The 20,032-nt window shown below is 39.0% G+C and overlaps 2 protein-coding genes and 1 long non-coding RNA gene across 10 annotated transcripts in view; all 3 read right to left on the bottom strand.

Moving 5' to 3' along the window:
- Positions 1-1,808: 1,808 nt before the first annotated feature.
- On the bottom strand, positions 1,809-17,334 carry si:dkey-117n7.5 (uncharacterized protein LOC559444 homolog). Of its 2 annotated transcripts, XM_040035364.1 has the most exons (16): positions 16,112-17,334; positions 15,835-15,906; positions 15,642-15,713; positions 15,525-15,560; positions 15,355-15,435; positions 15,201-15,254; positions 15,044-15,097; positions 14,872-14,934; positions 14,657-14,719; positions 14,381-14,497; positions 13,158-13,235; positions 9,325-9,378; positions 9,181-9,229; positions 7,753-7,929; positions 5,101-5,172; positions 1,809-3,072 (listed from the first exon to the last, which is right to left on the bottom strand). In XM_040035364.1, exons 1-16 carry the CDS (start codon positions 16,223-16,225, stop codon positions 2,864-2,866), a joined length of 1,365 nt encoding a protein of 454 aa, XP_039891298.1. In that variant the 5' UTR covers positions 16,226-17,334; the 3' UTR covers positions 1,809-2,863. The 2 variants fall into 2 exon arrangements, with proteins under 2 accessions (XP_039891298.1, XP_039891299.1); XM_040035365.1 differs by having other exon boundaries at positions 15,835-16,226.
- A 1,267-nt stretch (positions 17,335-18,601) lies between these two features.
- On the bottom strand, positions 18,602-19,182 carry LOC120735746. The gene is made up of 3 exons (XR_005696347.1): positions 18,983-19,182; positions 18,775-18,834; positions 18,602-18,627 (listed from the first exon to the last, which is right to left on the bottom strand). It is a non-coding gene; the product is annotated as an uncharacterized LOC120735746 (long non-coding RNA).
- A 262-nt stretch (positions 19,183-19,444) lies between these two features.
- Positions 19,445-20,032, bottom strand: part of col7a1l (collagen type VII alpha 1-like) — a 60,128-nt gene continuing 59,540 nt past the window's right edge. For all 7 annotated transcript variants that reach the window (XM_040035354.1, XM_040035351.1, XM_040035355.1 and 4 more), the window contains one exon: positions 19,445-19,556. In XM_040035354.1, the coding sequence (XP_039891288.1) occupies positions 19,552-19,556 (5 nt within the window). In that variant the 3' untranslated portion in view covers positions 19,445-19,551. The remainder of the gene's footprint in view (positions 19,557-20,032) is intronic.

The raw sequence follows: 20,032 nt of genomic DNA, 5'->3' as shown, positions 1-20,032 counted from the left end.
ATCAGACTTTAAAAAAAGTGTTTCATGTGCAGCTGCTCCACGATAGCCTGTAAGAGTCCCAACATCTTTAAGTCATTCAGTGGCATTTGCGTGAAACTGACAGGTTTGCGGTTGATCAGCACCACGGACAGCTCCCATTGACACGTTTGTTCTCAGCTGAGCGGATTTGACGCTTATCTCAGGCGCACGTGGCAGGATATGTTTGGGTTTTGGATCAATAGATAAATGAAATTGTCTCACATTATAATATTAGGCGTGTCTTCAGAGGTTTCCCAATTACCGCTGTTAAAGCTGCACAAAGAGCGGATCCATTTATGATTTAAAGTAATTAAAAAGTAATGGTTGCAGTGATGAAAGGATGTTAAGGTAAAACAGAGAGGATAAAAAAAAAATCAGACCAAATTGGGTAGAGGATGGCGATAGAAAGAACGAGGAGCCAGCACAGGTACAGAAAATCAGACATTTAAACCTGCAAGCGTAAAAACCATAGGTGGGGCTGTCACACCGTCAGCTGAAAGAGGACTGGAAAAGTTGGATTTTCTTTGAGATGCTCTGCAGCCCGGGTCCAGAGAGAAAGTGACATAGAAGGTGATTGATCTGGTTATATTCAACTACTAATGCCATTAGTTAAAGCGTATTAAGCCTTATTATATAAAGGTAGAAAGTGCGCACATTACATGCACTGTTTTAGACAGTATCTTTCTATAATGAATATATCATTGTATGTTCATTATAGCGAAATGTAAACCTGTAGATTATAGAACAGGTCATAAATATAACTCTTCACTTTATCAAAGCAAATTTAAAGTCCTTCAAATACAATATTGTCTCTTTAGCTCATTTTATATATTAATTTCAACAAGACGAAGAACTGAATGAAGAATAAAGGTGCAGAGTTTAAAAGTTTCCCTGCTCTTTCAGATGTCTCCATCGACATCAGTTTCACATCTATTAATAAAGAGATGAGCATTTGTTTCATTTGAAGTTTTAATAAGTTGAGTGACACCACATATAAAAACTTCTGTGCGCGATTCACAAATGTTCCTTCAAAAGAGACGAGAGATATCTGAGATTTTCTAGAGAGCACTGTGTTTTAATTACCGTTGAGTGTACACATGACACGCAGCAGAGTTGATGTACATTACAATGTCAGAATGAAAAAGAGCATACAGGGGGAGACAGCATCAAAGAGCGCTGGGTCAGGGTTTAATGAGCAACTTCATTCACCTTCATTAATATGAATGTAAGTCTTCACAGCTGGAGTAATTGCATTCCGTGACACACGAGGCAATGAGATATCCTCCTCCCACTCCAGCTTCCTCCGCAAGTGATCTCTGAAATGGAATTACATGCCCCCTTCAACATCAAGGGGGACAAAAATCCTACATTTATTACATTGACGCTGGTTTGTGTTGCTCTGCTTAGGAGTGAAGGCCTATTGACCACAAAGCACTTTCTTGCTACTGTTTATACTTATAGTTTAAAGGTTGAAAAGATTAAAAAACAGCTAAGTTGTCACTGAGCTCACAAGGCCTAAGAAAACCTTAAGTAGTGAGGCTGTCCTGCATCTGCATGTGTCTTTGCAAAGCAAGTTGTTTATTTTTCCTCATCTCTATTTGTCCCTTTATAACTGGATTGGTTCAAAAAGTGTAAATGTCTACATAAGAGTTTAGCAAAATCTACAAGAAAAAAATGGCAACTTGAAACTATTAAATATGAAATTAAGCTTATGCTTTAAGAAACTTTTAATATTTCTTTTGCCTTGTGCTTAAATTAAACATTTTTAATTTTATAATGAGATTTCTTTATGTCTAAAAATATCAAGTAGACATATCAAGCATCTTTGCGTGTGGGTGTACATCAGAGTACAGAATCGTGACTAATATGAAGGAAGCCTCTTGGGGCTTGTCTCCTCTGTCAACTTGAAAAACACTATTTTTACAAACCAACCTGAAAAACAGATTAGAGATATGAAAGAACCGAGGAGCAACAACCTGGCAACTTGAGAGCCTAAAATGTGTCGTGCATTTTCATCTGTCACACTGCCAGAAGAGAAAAAAACAACAACCAAAAAACTTCAATGCGTGCTGCCCCCTCATCAACACCCACACAGGAATCCCCAGCTACTGCTGAGTCGGTCTGATGGAGAGTCCTCTAAAACAGTCCCTGCGTGAGCTCCCACACTGGGCCCCTGTTGGCCCCTCATCTGGCTCCCAGCCTGACCCATAACACCCCCTGCCAAAGAAACATATGTAGTGGTGGAGGAGTCAGCAGGCAGTCAGCTATCAGCTTCTCATTTCTGCACCACACAGGATGTAGGGCGATTGACAAAACATAAGAAAGGTGACAGTTATATAAAGAGATACGCTATAGCGAGCTGGAAAATGAAAGAGGCTGGCATGAAAAAGACAAATCGTGAGGTGGATTTAAGATTTTTTTTTTCCAGTAATGTTTATTTTTGGCACGTTTACATTCAAAATCTTTGTCAATGTCAGTCTATTTTAGTAACACAGCTGCAAGAAAACATACTTACATGTGCAGATGTTATGTGAAATTAAGAAAAAAATCATTCACATTTAGACTACATCGCATCCCATTATCCATATATAACAAATTGAAAAACATCTGTTAAAATATATAAATAAGAGCAATGCAAAATGCAAAAACAATAACATTTTACACAGTTATGTACAAAATTAAGCATCTTGTTTGGGGGTTGCTGGCTCAGTCTCCAAGGCTCTGCGGCTGTGGAGGTGTACATTTTTTTTATAGCATCTATAGTATCCGCACATTCATATTGTATAACCAAAAATCTCTTCAAAGCAGGATTTTTTTTCAGTCACTGGATTAACTGTTTGAAGGATTATTCCCTGCGCGATCTGATTGGTCCCCCCACAACTCGACTCTCCGCCTCACACCATTCCTCGCACTCATGTCTGGAGGAGAATCTGTTTTGGTTGCCACCACAGCCCCCGTAAACAAACGGTCTGCATTCCCCCGATCGGGCGTGGAAGTACCAGACCAGAGAATAGTCTGAACAGGCTCCTTCTGACATCGGCTCCAGGCAGCGGTCTGTTAATGAAAGAACAGTTAGATGAGGAAAAGCGTAAAGCTGCCCTTCAAACTGACATGCTGTGGAGTCACTCTACTTCAGGGGTGGGGGAACTCCAGGCCTCAAGGGCCAGTGTCCTGCAGGTTTTAGATATCACCCAGGGTCAGCAGATCTGAATCAAGTGTCTAGTTCATTACCAAACCTCTGGTGAACTTCAAGACATGTTGAGGAGATACTTTAGCCATTTAAATCAGCTGTGTTGGATCAAAGACACATCTAAAACCTGCAAGACACCGGCACTCGAGGCCTGGACTTTCCCCACCCCTGCTCTATTTTCACAAGTGTTAGATTCTCAACAAAGTGCAGAGAATATGTTTTGTTGAGTGTATACTCACTTTAACTACAGTTATGGTCAGAAGTTCACACACACATTTGAATTTAGCTTGGATTTTTCTGTCATCCAGGCAGGGATCAAAGTATACATGCAGGATCAAATATATACATATACTCACTTAAATCTTTAAATAAGTGATAAGTTCTACAATGTCTTAACTTGACAAAGCCAAGGCCAGTTAAATTCTCTGTTGTCATCACGATTGACTACAACTGGTAGTTTTCCCTGCTTAAAAAAGGATTTGTTTGACACTACTGATTGGACTGATCAATACTAACAATGGGAAAGTCCAAGGAACTCAATGAAGATCTAATAAGGAGAATCTCTTGGAGCCATTTGTAAACAACTGCAGATTCCAAGATTGCCTAAAACATCCATCTTTTATATCCGGGCCCAAACTCTGCTGCAGGTCCATAAGTCAAACGATCACTGCGGCCTCACTGAGAGCTGAAAAACTGTCTAAATTCTTTCATCTGTAATAAAATGATCAGCGTTCTGCTCTACCAGGTGTAACAATTAAGTTTAACATCCAGGCATCCATGAAAACAGAATTTATGACATTTAACGGAGTTAGACGTTTGCAGGGAGTTAGCTCGCTAGTTTCCATCTAAACATAATATAGCATGTCCTGACTGCAGGGTTTTGGAAACAAATTAAGATGCACAGCTCTGCTATCACTTCCAACATAAATGGAGACAGAAAACTAAACAGCAGTGATGTTTTTAGGGTTACTGAAGTTTGGCTAGCTGGTATATAATGATGTGCTACGTGATTGCTAGCGACACAGCTATGTTAGCATAATATAAACAGTGAAGCTTGAGGAGGAACTCTAACTCTTTTCCACTCAAAAGTTAACATGAGGATTCTCGATGGTCAGAGACAAATGCAATCGCATGGCAGGATGCTATAAACGGACCAAACTTCAGTTGGGACTCGGGAGAGCAACTGAGATCATCCATCCACAATACGAGGTTAGTCATTAATATACTGCTGCATGGGCTGGGCTGTAGTTACATGTAAGGTTTTAAAAACTGAGCTTTAAAATGAATAGCGGTAATAAAAACCAAGAGAGGCCGATAGTGATCACTGACTGTTTTTAGGGGCTTTTTGAGATTAAATAGAACAAGATACAAAGCATGTTAAATACACAACAGCCTTGTTAAACGCAGGGTAGTTTGGGCCCAGAAGCAGGATTCATCACGTCATCACTTAAAGACCGGATACAGTTTATTTAGCTACTAGTGCTGACGATAAAGGACAGTGTAACTGATAATGATTACTATTTCTTTTTAAATTTATTGTTATAACTGATTATTAGTGCAAATTGTAGCCATATTAATCATACAGTGTCTGTTGCGACAACCCTAGCTGTAACTTAAACTTTATTTTCCTTCTGTAACCGATCCAACCCCTGGGAAATAAAACAGATAAAAAGGTATTTTGAAATGACTGAAAACTTGTTGTGGAAGCTAATATTTCTCCCAGGTTCTCCCAGGTCTATGTGAAAACATTCAAAAAGCTCGAGTGTCTTTACTATGAAAAGGGTGTTGAGTGACATCAAATTTATAATTTTGTTTTGATACACAAAGCAAATAAAGGGAACAAGAGAGGAGGGAAATAGACACAAACAACATCAGTTTTCTTGGTAACTCACTTGCTGTGTTTCTTCCATATACCCTTCTCTTCTTCCTTTGTCCCCACTCCACAGTCCCTCCATCATGAGTATCTGAAGCCAGAAACAAAAGCAATTACTGATACACAATAAAGAACCACCTTCACTGGACATTGCGAGTGCCAGTGACATTTTAGCTCATCCAGCAAATTAGCGAGAAACAGTTCTGGACCTTCCGATCATCAACTTTCTGTTTTTCGTGCCAACTATAAAGTACAAACTTTTGAGGGAATTCATATCCTGCTATCATTAAAGCTAAGCGATAAAAGGGGAAATCCAAAAGTATCATTAAAAAATTATTGATAGAGCTGGAACAAACTTTGAAGCACTTCAGCTTTTTGTTCTACAAGGCCTGCTGTATTGCTTTCCCTTCATCTGGATTTATCAAACAACATCACTAATGTAGGGTTTTACTATATTCAGAAAGTGAACAATAAACACTCAGTTCTGAGAGAGACGCTTACATAAAGGAATTCTTCATCACAACAAATGATTTTTGCACGTGGATTTCATAAAAAGGAGGCTTTTAAAGAAATCAAGCACAAGCTAACCCCCTGATTATAAATACACATGAAATTTAAATCACAAGTAAACTCAATAATACCAAAATACAAAAATACCAGTGGAGCATCTGCCTCCATTTCACCGAGCAACTTTTTGTGTGACACCAATCTTCTGCATGTTCTCCTTCACTACACTCCATGAACCTCCTCTATGGACTTCCTCTGTTCCTCTTTCTTCAGTATCTTTTGTCTGGTATGTGCTCTATCCCTCCTCTGCGCATGTCCAAAACCATCTCAGCCTGCCAACTTTGTCTTCGAACTGCTCAGCCTGAGCTGTCCCTCTGATGTACCCATCTCTAATCTTGTCCATCCTGGTCCCTTCCTAAAAAATCTTAACATCTTCAACTCTGTCACCTCCAGCTTACAGCAGGTCTCACTACCGTCTTGTAAACCTTCCCTTTCAGTCTTGCTGCAACAAATCACCCCTGGCACTCATCTCCACCCACTCCACTTTGTCTGCACTTTCTTCTTCACCTCTCTTGTGCACTTCTACTGAGTTTGGATGGCTGACCCCAGTTATTTTAAACTCACCAATCTTCACTATCACTTCACTGTTATATCTGTCTTCCTCTCATTCACACACATGTATTCTGTCTCGCTTCAAGTGACGTTCATCACTCTTCTCTTAAGAGCATACCTCCACCTCTCCAGGCTCTCTTCCACCTACTCCCCACTCTCATTACAGATCACAATGTCGTCATTGAACATCATAGTCCACGGAGACTCCTGCCTGACCTCATCTGTTAAGCTTTCCATCACCGCTGCAAACAAGAAGTGGCTCAGAGCCGATCCCTGATGTAATCCCATCCCCACTTTGAACCCATCTGTCACTCCAACTGCACACCTCGGCACTGTCTTGCTGTCCTTACACGTTTTCACTCCTTGGGCATCCTCTCATGAAAACAAAACATCCACTACCCACTCTTCTAGACATCTGCATACCAGTCGAAAGTTTTAAATGTTTGTACTACAAAAGTAATAAAATATTTAGCCCACATGTGAAGAAAATCCTTCATTCTTGGGTATTTTTTTTTTTTTTACAAAAAGATGCTTCATTCCTTGTGAAGAATTTTATCCATTGAGTGCTCACAATCTAGCATTTCAGGACAGATAAGAAGAGCTATTCACGTGAGGTTTATAAGTTTATGTAAGTATCCGCTAGAGGAATATTGTCCATCTTAATTATTTGTTGTAAAACATCAGATTTCGTGCAACAAAACAAGTGAACATAAACACCATATTTATTTAGGTGTGAATCCTGAGCTGTACTTGTACAATCATTATTTGGGGAACAGATGAGTACTATATTTAATGATTTAAATGAATAAATAAACCAGTTGACATTGACGCAGGGCAATGACAGCCTTGTACTTTGATCAGCTGTCTGGTTTATGTACCTGAAGCAAGAATTACAATAATTTGGGATGCAGAAAGCAATTTCTGCCCGTGGCTGTATTAGCTAATAAGCATCACGGCATGTGAGATTGCTGGTACAAGCTGACCTTTGGTTTAACTTTGTGGCTTCCCTGTAATAGCACTCTATTTAATAATTACTACGTTTTGGTTTCCTTTTCTGTCCATTGCATAGCCTTTTTTGGGAGAGCACTCACAGTGGTGAGACTGACAAGAAAAAATGGAAAAAGTAAGCTGGTATGGCATCACAACACAGATCTCTAGATGTGTCTGAACTGAGTATGTTGCAGTTCTGGGATATTTGCATCACTTGTAGATGTCCTAAAAGTTAAAAAAAAAAAAAAAAGGCACAGACCTGGCACATAAAGAAATATTACCTAATCACATCACCTTTAATCAGACATGTTCAGCATGTTCAGTGGTGCTTTTACCTTAATGTTTAACTAAAGAATGGATACAGTATCAGAGACATGTAGGCAGGCTTGTTTTCTTTGTCCTTGTCAGGACACAGCACATTTTAATTGCCTGCATCACAGCTGCTACACATAAGGTTGATATATGCAGCTATTTAGCCAGACACTTGGTCACACGCTATCTAAGGCATCTGTGTGTTTGGCCAGAGGCGCTGACCCTGCAAACAGCTACTTGTGTTTCTTACCAGTCTGGTTTTGTGGGTGCCCTTCTCCCATGTTGTCTGCCATGTTTTCTTCCATACTTTGTTCATGCAGGTCATGGGTGATAGATTTCACAACGTCTTTTTGGTCATTTTCATTCTTAGTCACTGCAGTTGTTGCATCTGGGTCAACAGATTTTACCATGAACTTGTATTCCAATCCTGCAGTGATAAAAACAGCATGACTTCTTTTTTTGCTAGGAAAATGGGAAATGGCTAACACCTCTTTGGGAATCATCTTGTTGGGGCAGAAATACTTTTATCTTTTTTATGTTTGGATAATTTACAGTTCACTGTGAAGTAGCTGACTTAGAAAAAGAATTTCTTTCAAAATGGTCAAGGACTGAACTGAAAATGAGTGATGAAGCAGCAAATGGACAGCCTGGAGAACTATCGCTCACAAGGACTTTGAAACAATTACAAGCAAGTCTGGCTCCTTGGAAGCAAAGTATAAAGAAATGAGGGCTGGCACAAGGTTTTTGCACAGTACTGTATATATTTGTCATGCATCAAATTTAAGTAATTAAATTAGTCATAATACCATAGTTTAACTAGTATTTAAGTATTTAAAATATTTTCTTTCATTCTTTTATTTCCTTCAGCTCACTTTATTTATTAGTTTATACTTTATTTCCCTGTAAAGTGTTCCTATGAATATGTGGGAGTGCTATTGTTTAATAAAGACAAACAGCAGGAAACAAGAAAACAAACACATAAAAAAACACACTATCTATTCACAGATTATACTTGGAACACTTCATAAATCAATAGACTGTTCCTTTTCTGTTATCGCATACAAAAATTAAATAATATTTAAGCAAATGAGACTATATTTTTACATCAACCACTTGTGGGTAATTAGCATGTCTGAGAGGCAAACCTGTGTTACCGTTACTAATAGGCAGCAGGAAAATCCAATCCTTGTCAAGGATGCAAAATGTAGTCTAGATATTATACAATAAATTCAGTTAAATTGAGTTTAATTTAAGATCATCTCAAATTGTGGTTTGAGTCACAGAGCTTTCATTCTATCTTTCCATGTACACATGCGGCATGCCAAAATGTCTTCAGTGAAAAAGGTGTGTTGCAGACAATCAGCCTCCAAATATCGTGAATGTGCCGTGGAATCTGGGTGAGGCGTTCTACTTAATGGCTGTCTTGTGTTTGTGAATGGCTCTGCTGTTGCTGGCACCATGATGCGTGTTCCTCTGAGAGAACATAACAGATGGCTGAACACACACGGGTGCCATGCTGCTGCCACGGGAGCTCTACAACAAACAAGCACGCGTTCGCAATATGCAGGCCTATCTAGAGGCACACGTTTATTCACTCATGGATGAAGTACAAGTGCACGTACTGTAGGAGGTTGAAAATGTACAAACGAATAACACGTGCGCACAAGCACACTCTTACCGCACTTTTCTACCACCTCCTGGTTGACTAGCTCCTTCACTTCTTCAGCCTTGAAACGAAGAAATGCAAGAATGTGAATAATTTAAATGACAAGTCAGTTTTTAGCCTTTTGTCACGTGTGTGTGCAAGCGTGCTAAGACGTACTGAGAGTCCAGGCTCTCCTTTCTCCCCTTTTGCTCCTTCAATACCAACTTTACCCTAAAAGGAAAAGATATTTACATATTATATTTATATTGGATGACAGATTCAGACATTTTACTGACATTTGCACTGAAAAGTGATGAGACACAACAACATATTTGGACCCACACTTCTCTCAAGTTAACATGTACACAATATTCAGTTAAGGAGAAGGCAGCCATGCAGGTAATTTCACTTATTTTGGCTTATTACACCTTTTAGATCTAACAAGGACTAAAAGTCATGTGAAAAGGAAAGTTTTCACAGCAAGTGTGACCACCTCTATTAAAAGGTTTTTAGTGGTGTGCCAGACTGAAAGCATTCAGGTGTGTGTTAACACAATGTCCACTTACAGAAGTGAACATCGCAGCAATCGTGTTTTATTTTGGTGAACACATGAAATACAAAAATACAGATCTGGAGACTACAAGGCTCAGAACTGAAAACATCCGTGAGAGAGAATATAGTGCCCTTAAATATGAGGTCACAAGCCAATTGTTAAAATCAAATCAAAATACTTAAATCTCTTGATTGTTCTATTGCTGTGTGTTTTGCATGTGTTTAAAAAAAACCCAGTTTGCACAGGGCTCTAGTTCTTTAAATATAAACAAAAAGTGACATTTACTGTCAATGCTAAACCATTTATTTGAGCTTGTGCACAGAATACATGAGAGTTCAAACACTGGAACAAGAGTGTTTTAACTGTGACCATTTAAAAAAAAAAAAAGTAGAGGTATGATTAGGCAAAAAGGTCTGTTACTACTGGTGATTTTTGAAGTCTGAAATCTGCATGTTGCAGTTTGCTAACACAGCTAATGTTATTCAGCTGATTTGGTGTGTCATTAATTGCTCTATGTAATGGTATCATGGTATTTGCAAAGGACTACATAGACATAATACCCTCAAAACGAAGTTTAGTAAGATAGCCAAGATATTAGTGCCTTTGGGACAGAGCTTTTAAAAGAACACTGTTGGATGGGATGTGTTTATTTAGCTACTGAGTATGACTATCAAAAGTCTCTTGCAGACAGACCTGCAATACTTTTAATGCTGTGCAAAATAAAGGCGCAACAGAACTAAACTAAAACTAAATAATTAGCCACACTTTTACATTATCAATGTATCAAAAAACAATGTGCAACATCAAAGGGATTACTCATTAGTGGCAAACAGACAACTCTTCAATCCACCACATCTAAACAGAGCCTTGAGCATCTTTTAATCTCTAATGTGGGCTGGATCTGTTTTGGAGACCAAACAAGAAAATATCTTAAAGAAGAGATAATATTTTCTTGGTGACCAGAAAAATATCTTCAGGCAGCCAATAATGTGTGTAATGCATTTTAAATAATTTCATTTAAATTAAACATTTCTAATGACTCTGTCACACTAGAGTAAAAATACAAAGACAAACTGTAACCAACTACAAGTAGTTGCAGCAACCAACTGGTTGTCCATGTTCAAGGTGATTGCACACGTTGAGGGAGGTAACCTGTCTCCAAACAATCCCAGTCTGACTTGCATTAACTCAATCATTCTCAAACAGATTGTTGAAGGGTTGCAAATACAGTCCTGATCAGAAGTTTAAGACCACTTGAAAAATGGCAAAAAAAATATCACATTTTGCATGGTTGGATCTTAACAAGGTTCCAAGTAGAGCTTCAACATGCAACAAGAAGAAACGGGAGTGAGACAAAACATTTTTTTGAGCATGCAATTTATCGAAAACAATGCTTAAACTGAAATAGGCTGTTTTACAGCTGATCAAAAGTTTAGGACCACACCTCCAAAAACAACCTGTAACACCCCCCCAAAACAGAAATCAAAGTTCAAAACATGAACTCAGTAATGAGTAGTTCCACCATTATTGTTGATCACTTCAAAAATTTGTTGTGGCATGCTTGATGCAAGTGTTTCCATGAGGTGAGTGGAAAATGCAAGCAGTGAAGACGGCCGCATGAGGGGCATCTACTCGATGGAGCTGGTGTCCATTCATCTTGTCATCCATCCCCAAAGGTTCTTATTTGGATTTAGATCAGGGGAACACACAGGATGGTCCAAAAGAGTGATGCTATTCTCCTGGAAGAAGTCCCTTGTCCTGCAGGCATTGTGTACTGTAGTGTTGTCCTGTTGAAAAACCCAGTCGTTACCACGCAGACGAGGGCCCTCAGTCATGACGGATGCTCTCTGCAACATCTGGACATAGCCAGCGACTATAGTGTTTGATGCCCCTGCACCTCCTGACGCCCCATTGTTCCACTGAAGGAAAAAGCACCTCAGGCCATTATGGCGCCCCCCTCCACTGTGGCACGTAGACAATATCTCAGGTGGGATCTGCTTGTCACGCCAGTATCATCAATGTTAAATTCTTTCTCATTAGAGAATAAAACTTTCTTCCCCCTTTCAGTGTCCCATGTTTGGTGCTCTCTTGCAAAGTCCAAAGGATCATTTCTGTTGCGTTCAAGGAGACGAGGCCTTTCAAGACAGCCAAGAAGCCCTTCAGTCTCAGATGCCGTCTGATGGTTATGGGGCTGTAGTCAGCACCAGTAACAGCCTTAATTTGGTTCGAGGATTGTCCAGTGTCTTGACGGACAGCCAGTTAGATTCTCCAGCTCATTGCTGGTGAAATTATTTTCAGGTTTTCCACTTTACTCTTTTGTTCCATAACCCCCAGGATCATTTAAGAAATTCCAAATGACTGTCTTACTGCGTCCCACCTCAGCAGTGATGGTGCGCTGTGAGAGACCCTGCTTATGCAGTTCAACAACCCGACCACATTCAAAAAGGAAATGCCATCAGAACGTCATGACTGTGTGACTACCTGACAAAAAATGACAATGAACCCACATTTTTGCACAGATTTGGCCTTTTAAAAGCACGTGGTCCTAAACTTTTGATCAGCTGTAAAACAGCCTGTTTCAATTTAAGCGTTTTTTGTCTCACTCCCATTTCTTCTTGTTAAGATCCAACCATGCAAAATATGATTTTTTTTTGCCATTTTTCAAGTGGTCTTAAACTTCTGATCGGGACTGTATCTATCATGTAATTTAAAAACATAATCAGATTGACAGTAATCAGAGTCAGTCTGCATCGGTGAATGTAACTTTTCAGCGATTTTGCTGAGTGCCTATGTCATTTTGCAGTTAAATTACCGTACTGCAACAGCTACGTCACTATTTGTGGAGGAATTTCTGTTTCAGATCTGAGGTTTTTATTCGACTCTGAATGGAAGAAGTAAATGTGAATTTCTGTTTAATGTGAATTTCTGTGGATGTAGACAGCAACAGATTTGCAACAGATGGCAACAGATTTGCCATTTTCCCCAATTTATCACACTTAATCGGCATATTATCAGAAACAGATGCTTGACGCATTCAACTGCAAACTGATAGCAGACCGACTCTGTCTTATTGCTGTTTAATTGCCATCTTTATGCACCGAAATCTCTTTGAGGACAACAACCATCGCAGACCTCATCCCCGTCTTCTAAGCAACCTGTTTTCCTTACTAGTACTTCAGCATTGTGTTTTATTTTTGCCTCCCAAGTTTAGCCAAAAGTACTAAACACAGATTCTGGCAGGAGAAACACACGGACCCTGTACCACCAGTCCTTGCCAGCAGCAATGTGGATGGTGTACTTTTAAATGAATATTTATGTTGTTTATTATGAATATAAAGCAAATTCAATACTTTAGCTCTGTGAAAGTTACAGGAAATAGTATAGATGAAGGGATGTTTCTGAATTACAAGTGTGCTCGAAGAAAGCTGTGTAGAGATGCGAGTGCTGTGTGTCTCACATTTTCTCCTCTGTGTCCTGGTGTCCCTGGTGCTCCACTCTGACACTTCTTTGATCTGCCTCTTTTACCCCTCTCCCCCTGTTTGACCAAAAAATGCAAGTGCACACAGGGAAAATACATATTTTTAAATACAACACCTCTAAATCATCAACAACAAGAAAATATGTCCATAGCAGCACACCTCATCACTCACTTCTAAACAATATGAAAGACAGACCAATTAGGCACATCCTTGGAATATCCTCATTAGAGGTTTCCAGCCACTCTCTGTCAACACTGAGAGTCTAGTAATTGTAGCTGAAAGGAGCTAATTGAGTAAGATATTACTTGAAAGCTGCAGACAGAAATAGATCTCTCAGTGTGTGTGTGTGTGTGTGTGTTTTAATTGAGGACATGTCTCTGCTGTATCCACTGCTGGTGCCACTCTCTTACAAAGACACGGTGATGACTGTAATCAATTCAGCTCCTGCTCATTGTGTTCTGTCACATATTTAGTCTTCTCTTGTTGGGCTTTAAAGTTCAAAAATGTATTTTTGAGTAAGTGATATAAGCTATGTACGCACAGGTGCCCGTTCTTTCCTATAAATGGACTACCAATTTAGTGAACCTGCTAAATTAAAAAAACATATACATTATAAGACTCTGATAGGGCATATACTTATAGAAATATGTTTCCCTCAACTGCATACTTCATTGCGTATTTGTGCCTTTATGTCTGGAGCCTCTAATTTAGCCCCATGGCTTTTTAGTGCTGCCAAGACAAGTTTTTGTTACGTGACTATATTGTGACTGCATCATTTAGTTAAAGACTGTAGCCTTCATGCTCAGTGTTGAGTAAAAACATACCCCATTAAAGTAGTGATCAACTACTCCACTAATGCGTGCCAGTCTTGAAATAAAAAGTTAATATCTGTTGATAAGTTCTAACTTTTGGCCCCAATATTGTGTGATGACAGCTTGTAGAGGGCATCTCATGAATATCACATTTCTAAAAGACAAAAGTGACAATTCTGTATGACGGTACTGATGACACACGTAACTTGTGAATAGGTGCTTGGAAAAGTAAAGACAGCGCTAGACTGCTTTTAATTTGTTATCATGATATAATGAAGTCGTGATCAGGGGAACAGCAGGTATCTTGGAGATAATTAGACTGTGTTATTGATAATGAGCCTGTGTTTCATCAGCAAGTACAAGTACCTAAAAAGTTGGGTATAGTGTACCTTAGGCCCTTTGTCTCCTTGAGGCCCTGGCGGCCCCGGTGGTCCCATATCACCATCCCTTCCTGGACTTCCTGCTGACCCCTTGAAACCTGGGAAACCTGGGAAACCTGCTGCACCCTGAATTCATTAAAAGAAACATTTGATCACAGTGGCTAAACCACTGTAAAGCTACATAATTATATAAATATAAACAGATTTCACAATCTTTTAATAGGATATAAAAATAAACTCTAGGATAAAAAAAATCACAGGTCATATGGCTTTGAATTGACAAACCTTTTCCCCTTTCACTCCAAGATCACCATCAACACCATTGATCCCCCCTTCTCCCTTGTCTCCCTAACATTTCACAAAATGAGAAACAGTAACTGATTTGTGTGTGTGTGTGTGTGTGTGTGTGTGTGTGTGTGTGTGTGTGTGTGTGTGTGTGTGTGCGTGTGTGTGTGCTTGGGAAATTAGTAGGGGAAATAAAGGCACACTTAAACGCTCACCTTGCGTCCCGTGACCCCATTCAGTCCAGGTATGCCCGGGGTGCCAGGTAACCCCATATCTCCCTGTTTTGCAGGGACATATATGGAGTATGCATAGAAAGTTTTTCACATAGCACCGCTACATAACCCAACACAGCTCGCTAATCTAATAAGAATCAAATTAAGGGATAACCTTTTCTCCATTCAGGCCAAGGCTCCCAGTGCGCCCAGGAAAACCTCTGAAACCCTGTAAAAGCATGAAACACATCACTTAATTCATTAAAACACAGATACACAAGCAGGTGACAAATTAGGAAAAAGTAATCAATGAGAAAATGGAAATTCTTCACCTTCTCCCCTTTCTCCCCTTTTTCTCCTGGTAAGCCAGGTTCTCCTGGATCACCCTATGGAAAAAAATAAAAGAATGACAAACTAAATTACCTGCATTTGAATGTTTAGAAATCAAAGGTGCTGTCAGTAGTTATAAACTGCTCATTAGAGTACCTGATTACCCTGTTGTCCTTGGAGTCCATTGTCTCCTTTATCCCCTTTGGCTCCATCCAGCCCATCAGCCCCATTGCGACCCTTGAATCAAATTAAATTGTTATTATCTCACTTGATCACATCTTAAATTAATACTGAATATTGGCTTTAAATGTCGTAGACGTCAGTACCACCACTCCATTGACTCCAGGATCTCCTGGATCTCCCTGCAGACAATCATGACAATTTCACACACAGAGCTGCCAGAAATGAGTGTTTGAACTAATGCTGATGCCTAACTTACTTACTTTTTGTCCTACCGGGCCCCGTGCTCCAAATCTTCCCATTGCACCTTTTATACCCGCATTACCTTTTACACCCTTTTAAAAACAGTTAATTAGTTAGATTTTAGATGTTTTTAAGCAAGACATGATTGGTACTACACTCTGTAACCTGCAAACTTTTCCAAACTCTAAACAACGTTGTATCTGAATTCATTACCTTGACCCCAGGAGGACCGTCCTCGCCTTTTTCTCCTTTATCCCCGTCAAAACCAGGTGAACCTCGCTCACCCTGAAACAAAATGCCCGCACACTTCTTCATTGCTAATTTATTCAGCTCTTTTGTGTAATTTCACACATTTTTTTAAGCTTACAGCTTATATTTTCAGCTCTTTTTATTGTGTATGTGTTAGATGGCTTGAGTTGTTTCAATATGTTTTGTACTGAAACTCATTTTAGTGGAATGAGTAATAGAAAAAAAGTCAGTGGGATCTCACTGGCTGTCCTTTGGAACCCTTATAGCCACGAGGTCCTTGGATTTGAAGCACACTGCCCTGCAGAAAGAAATTCAGTTGTACACTCAGTATGAAACGAATGTAAATACAACTCATTCAAAAATAAAGAACACCCTCTTTCAGTTTCAGCCTTCAGCACAAAAACATCATATTCATGTCAAGCACGGTGGTGGTGGGGTAAGGATTTGGGATTGTTTTGCAGTTACAGGACCTAGGTATCTTGCAGTCATTGAGTCAACCATGAACTCTGTTGTATACCGAATAGAGATAGACTAGAAATAGGCTAGATTCAACTGTGAGGCCATCTGTCCAACAGCTACCCAGTTGGCCAAAACTGGGTCATACACCAGGCCAATGATCCCAAGCACAGCAGCAAATCTACAACAGAAGTGCTGAAAAAGAAAAGAATCAAGGTGTTGCAATGGCTCAGTAAAAGTCCAGACCTCAACATGACTCAAATGCTGTGCCAACACATTAATAGAGCTGTTCTTCAACAAATATAGTTGGTTTTTCCCATACTACTTTTGCAGTCTGGCTTAATATGTGTTAATATATGTTAAATAAATAATGGTACAGTGTAACATTTCAAGTGTTGCTGTTCATCTGAAATTGTATTTATATAATATTAAGAGCTGCTGAGGAACTAATTATTTTTAAGTTTCTAAGTTTCTTTGTCTGCTCTTTTATTCACAGGGAATGCTGCAGGAGATGGCTCTGTGTATTATGATTTGGCACATTTTTACACCCAATGGGCCTCCCGATGCAGCCCCCATGGGATTTGTGTTTCCTCCTGGTCCTGTACTGGGGATCTTTTGCATTGTTTAACAAATGAGTAAACCACTACAGTATGGAGCCACACACATAAAGCCTATCTATGTATACATAAAACCTTTGAACTGAAAGAGGGTGTACTTTAATTTTAATATGACAGTATATCCACAGATACAGTAAATGCAAAGCTGTAAAGTCAGAAGAGGTTACTCTCACAAGGATTAAGGATTAAGTTCCAACAACAGCTGTAATCTAAAGAACAACTTTATTCTTTGATTATTTGTTTGCGGAATTTATGATTTAAAGGCACAAGAAAAAATCTATATTACGAGTATTACTGGAACTTTAACCTTTGTATAAAGCTGTAAATCTTACATATGTCTTGTTTGACACACATTTTTTCAATGTGTTTAACCACAGAGCAAGACAAACTCATTATACCCTTTCTCCTTTGACTCCAGGTGATCCACGATCTCCCTAAAAGAAAACAAAACATGATTTTTAAATCCACTTTCAAAAAAGATGATTTCAATTTCAATACAAGAAAAATGCACGCACATTGTAGTAGTTCTAGTATAAAATATGTTGAACGCTAGTTCTGCACAACATGATGAGATTTTATTGGTTTTTGACATGACCATCATAGATAATAAAATCATCCAGCAAAACCTTAGTTACGACACTGTCTGAGAAGACAAACAAATATGAATGCAGGCTGACCAACAAGTGACACCACTTTTAACACAGCCTGTACCCACTGATACTTAAAAACAAAGGGGAAATTACAATTGCAACATAAATGTGCCTGTAATAGAGCAGAATATTCACATCTTAATGTCAGTGAGTCATGTGCAAGTAAAAATAAATCGCAAGCAGCTGTTTATTGATGTTCGGGCACCTGAGAATTATAGCAGCTTCATGCTTCATGCACTCGTTTAACAGAAATCCTCAGGGTAAAGAGAAAAACATCCAGTCACTCATTTCACTGCTTTGGTTGCACAGATAAAAGCAGCGAGTACTTATGCAAATATATATGCTCGCTATCTTGTTCTATTACAACATGCTTATGTCGCAGATAAACTGAGTCCATCTATCCTCCCTGCAGTCAACAGTGATGGATGCATGAATGTCCTAATATGCACACTGTGTGTCTCTTGCTGTAGTTACATTGTTAACAGTGCTAGTGCCGATAAGAAACAAAGATGCACATCAACTTAAATAATACTTTTTGACTCTACTGTGCCACATTGTTTTGAGGCGCTTCAAGCAACACGATAGCAATTTCAGTTCACTGTATTTCAGAGCCTGGTAAGCTGGACGCAGCATAGCCTGAGTGCCGTTTGCATGAAGTGCAACAGAGAGTTTTCAGTTTGCACTTGGTGCTATAGTCCTTTAAATATAAAATATATGTAATTTTCTATATTAAAGTCTCATTAGCTGTAATCTAAGACGTCTAATAAAAAAAAAAAATCAGAAAATTGATTTAAAAAAGACGAAGACAAGAAACATCATTGATTCATCAGTCATGGCAACAGCTCACCTTTTCACCTTTGCTCCCACTCAGTCCTTTAAGACCCTGTTTTTATAAGAAGGGTGAAAGATAGTGTATTTTTTCTCCTATGTCACTAAGGGTTTTATATAAAACTTCATGCTCAATTGTGTGGTTTTGAAAAGTTGCTTACTATGGGCCCAGGAGCTCCTTTAACACCTGGAGAGCCCTTGTCACCCTGAAAAGAAACATTTTCCTGCATAAGCAAACATGGCAAAGCTGATTTTTTGTTATTATAAAAAGATTAAAAACTACAGTTCCTGTCTGGTCTAAACATCACCAACAACATAGTCACCAAATGTCAAATATGTAAAAAGGAACTTACCCTTTTACCTGGGAGGCCAACTACGCCTCTCTCACCAGGTTCACCTGGTATACTGTCACCCTGGTAAAATGAAGAAGGGAAAATGATCATTTCTGAAGTGGCAAAAACTGCATAATTGTAGTATGAGCCAAATAGATTTATGTTAAAATAACAATAACACCATCCTTTAAGTTTGACTTACACAACTGTGCATAATATTAGTACTTACCTTTTCTCCTTTTTCTCCAGGTATGCCAGGAATACCCTATGAGGTGGTACAAAAAGAAATTGGACTCATTTTCAGCCAGCAATAAAACAGAGAGAAACAAAAGTATAAAATGGAAAACAAAATTGTAACAAGCAGTGATTTTTAGCGTAGAAGGTTGGCATAGAAATAAACAACCTAAAAGACAGAAATGATATGTTAAGTTTTCTATACATGAGGTCCTGGCGGTCCTCGAGGTCCAGGAGATCCTGGGGAACCATTCTTCCCTCTTTTACCTCGGCTGCCCTAATATCAACACAAACATCATACCTCATCATTATTATTTCGAATCTTTGTGAGAATGAATCTTCTCTCGAAGATTACTTCATTTGTTAGATCATTTCATTTATTATATTGCATTGGCATTCAAAAGAGTTTAAGGGTCATTGTAAGATAATGTATGGTGACATACCTCTCTACCTGCCTCTCCTGGGTCCCCTGGAAGACCCCTAAGACCTGTGGGGCCCTGGATGCTTGGATTGCCAGGGATTCCCTGAATGCCCTGAGCACCTGGAGGACCTGGCTCGCCGGGCTCACCCTGAGGCAACACCATGGCAGAAAATAAGGATACAGGGAAAAAAAGAAAAAGAATTCAGTGTTTGAAGATGAGCACTTGTCATTCAGTTTTTCTATTACTTTTGAATAATTGCTTTGAAATAAGGTCCTTATTGCCTTTATCAAATTAAAAGCTCAAACATAATTTTGAATGAGTCACTGAGTCAATTAAATGCTCCAAATTAAAAGTGTGATGTGAATTGAAGTCATTCAAAGTGAATGCTATGGAAGTCTGTGGGGGCTAATTAATTTACTAGGACGTGTGTGTGTGTGTGTGTGTGTGTGTATATATATATATATATATATATATATATTTAGGGGTGCAACGATACTCGTATCGATATTGAACCGTTTGATACAGTGCTTTCGGTTCGGTACGCATATGTATTGAACAATACAAAATTTGTAATTTATTTTATCAACTTTCCTTCTGACGATGCTGTCTGTGTTGAGCGCTCA

This window comes from Simochromis diagramma, unplaced genomic scaffold (genome assembly GCF_900408965.1).
Source record: "Simochromis diagramma unplaced genomic scaffold, fSimDia1.1 OVJJ01000816.1, whole genome shotgun sequence".
Taxonomy (NCBI): Eukaryota; Metazoa; Chordata; class Actinopteri; order Cichliformes; family Cichlidae; genus Simochromis; species Simochromis diagramma.
Note: the sequence above shows the minus strand (reverse complement) of the source record. Positions and strands in the feature narration are given on the sequence as shown.

Coding starts and splice junctions, on each gene's coding strand:
- si:dkey-117n7.5 (XM_040035364.1), bottom strand. CDS start 16,225: ATGAGTTGTATTTACATTCGTTTCATACTGAGTGTACAACTGAATTTC. Junction 15,907..16,111: donor AGGGTTCCAAAGGACAGCCA/GTGAGATCCCAC, acceptor ATTTTGTTTCAG/GGTGAGCGAGGTTCACCTGG. Junction 3,073..5,100: donor ATATGGAAGAAACACAGCAA/GTGAGTTACCAA, acceptor TTTCATTAACAG/ACCGCTGCCTGGAGCCGATG.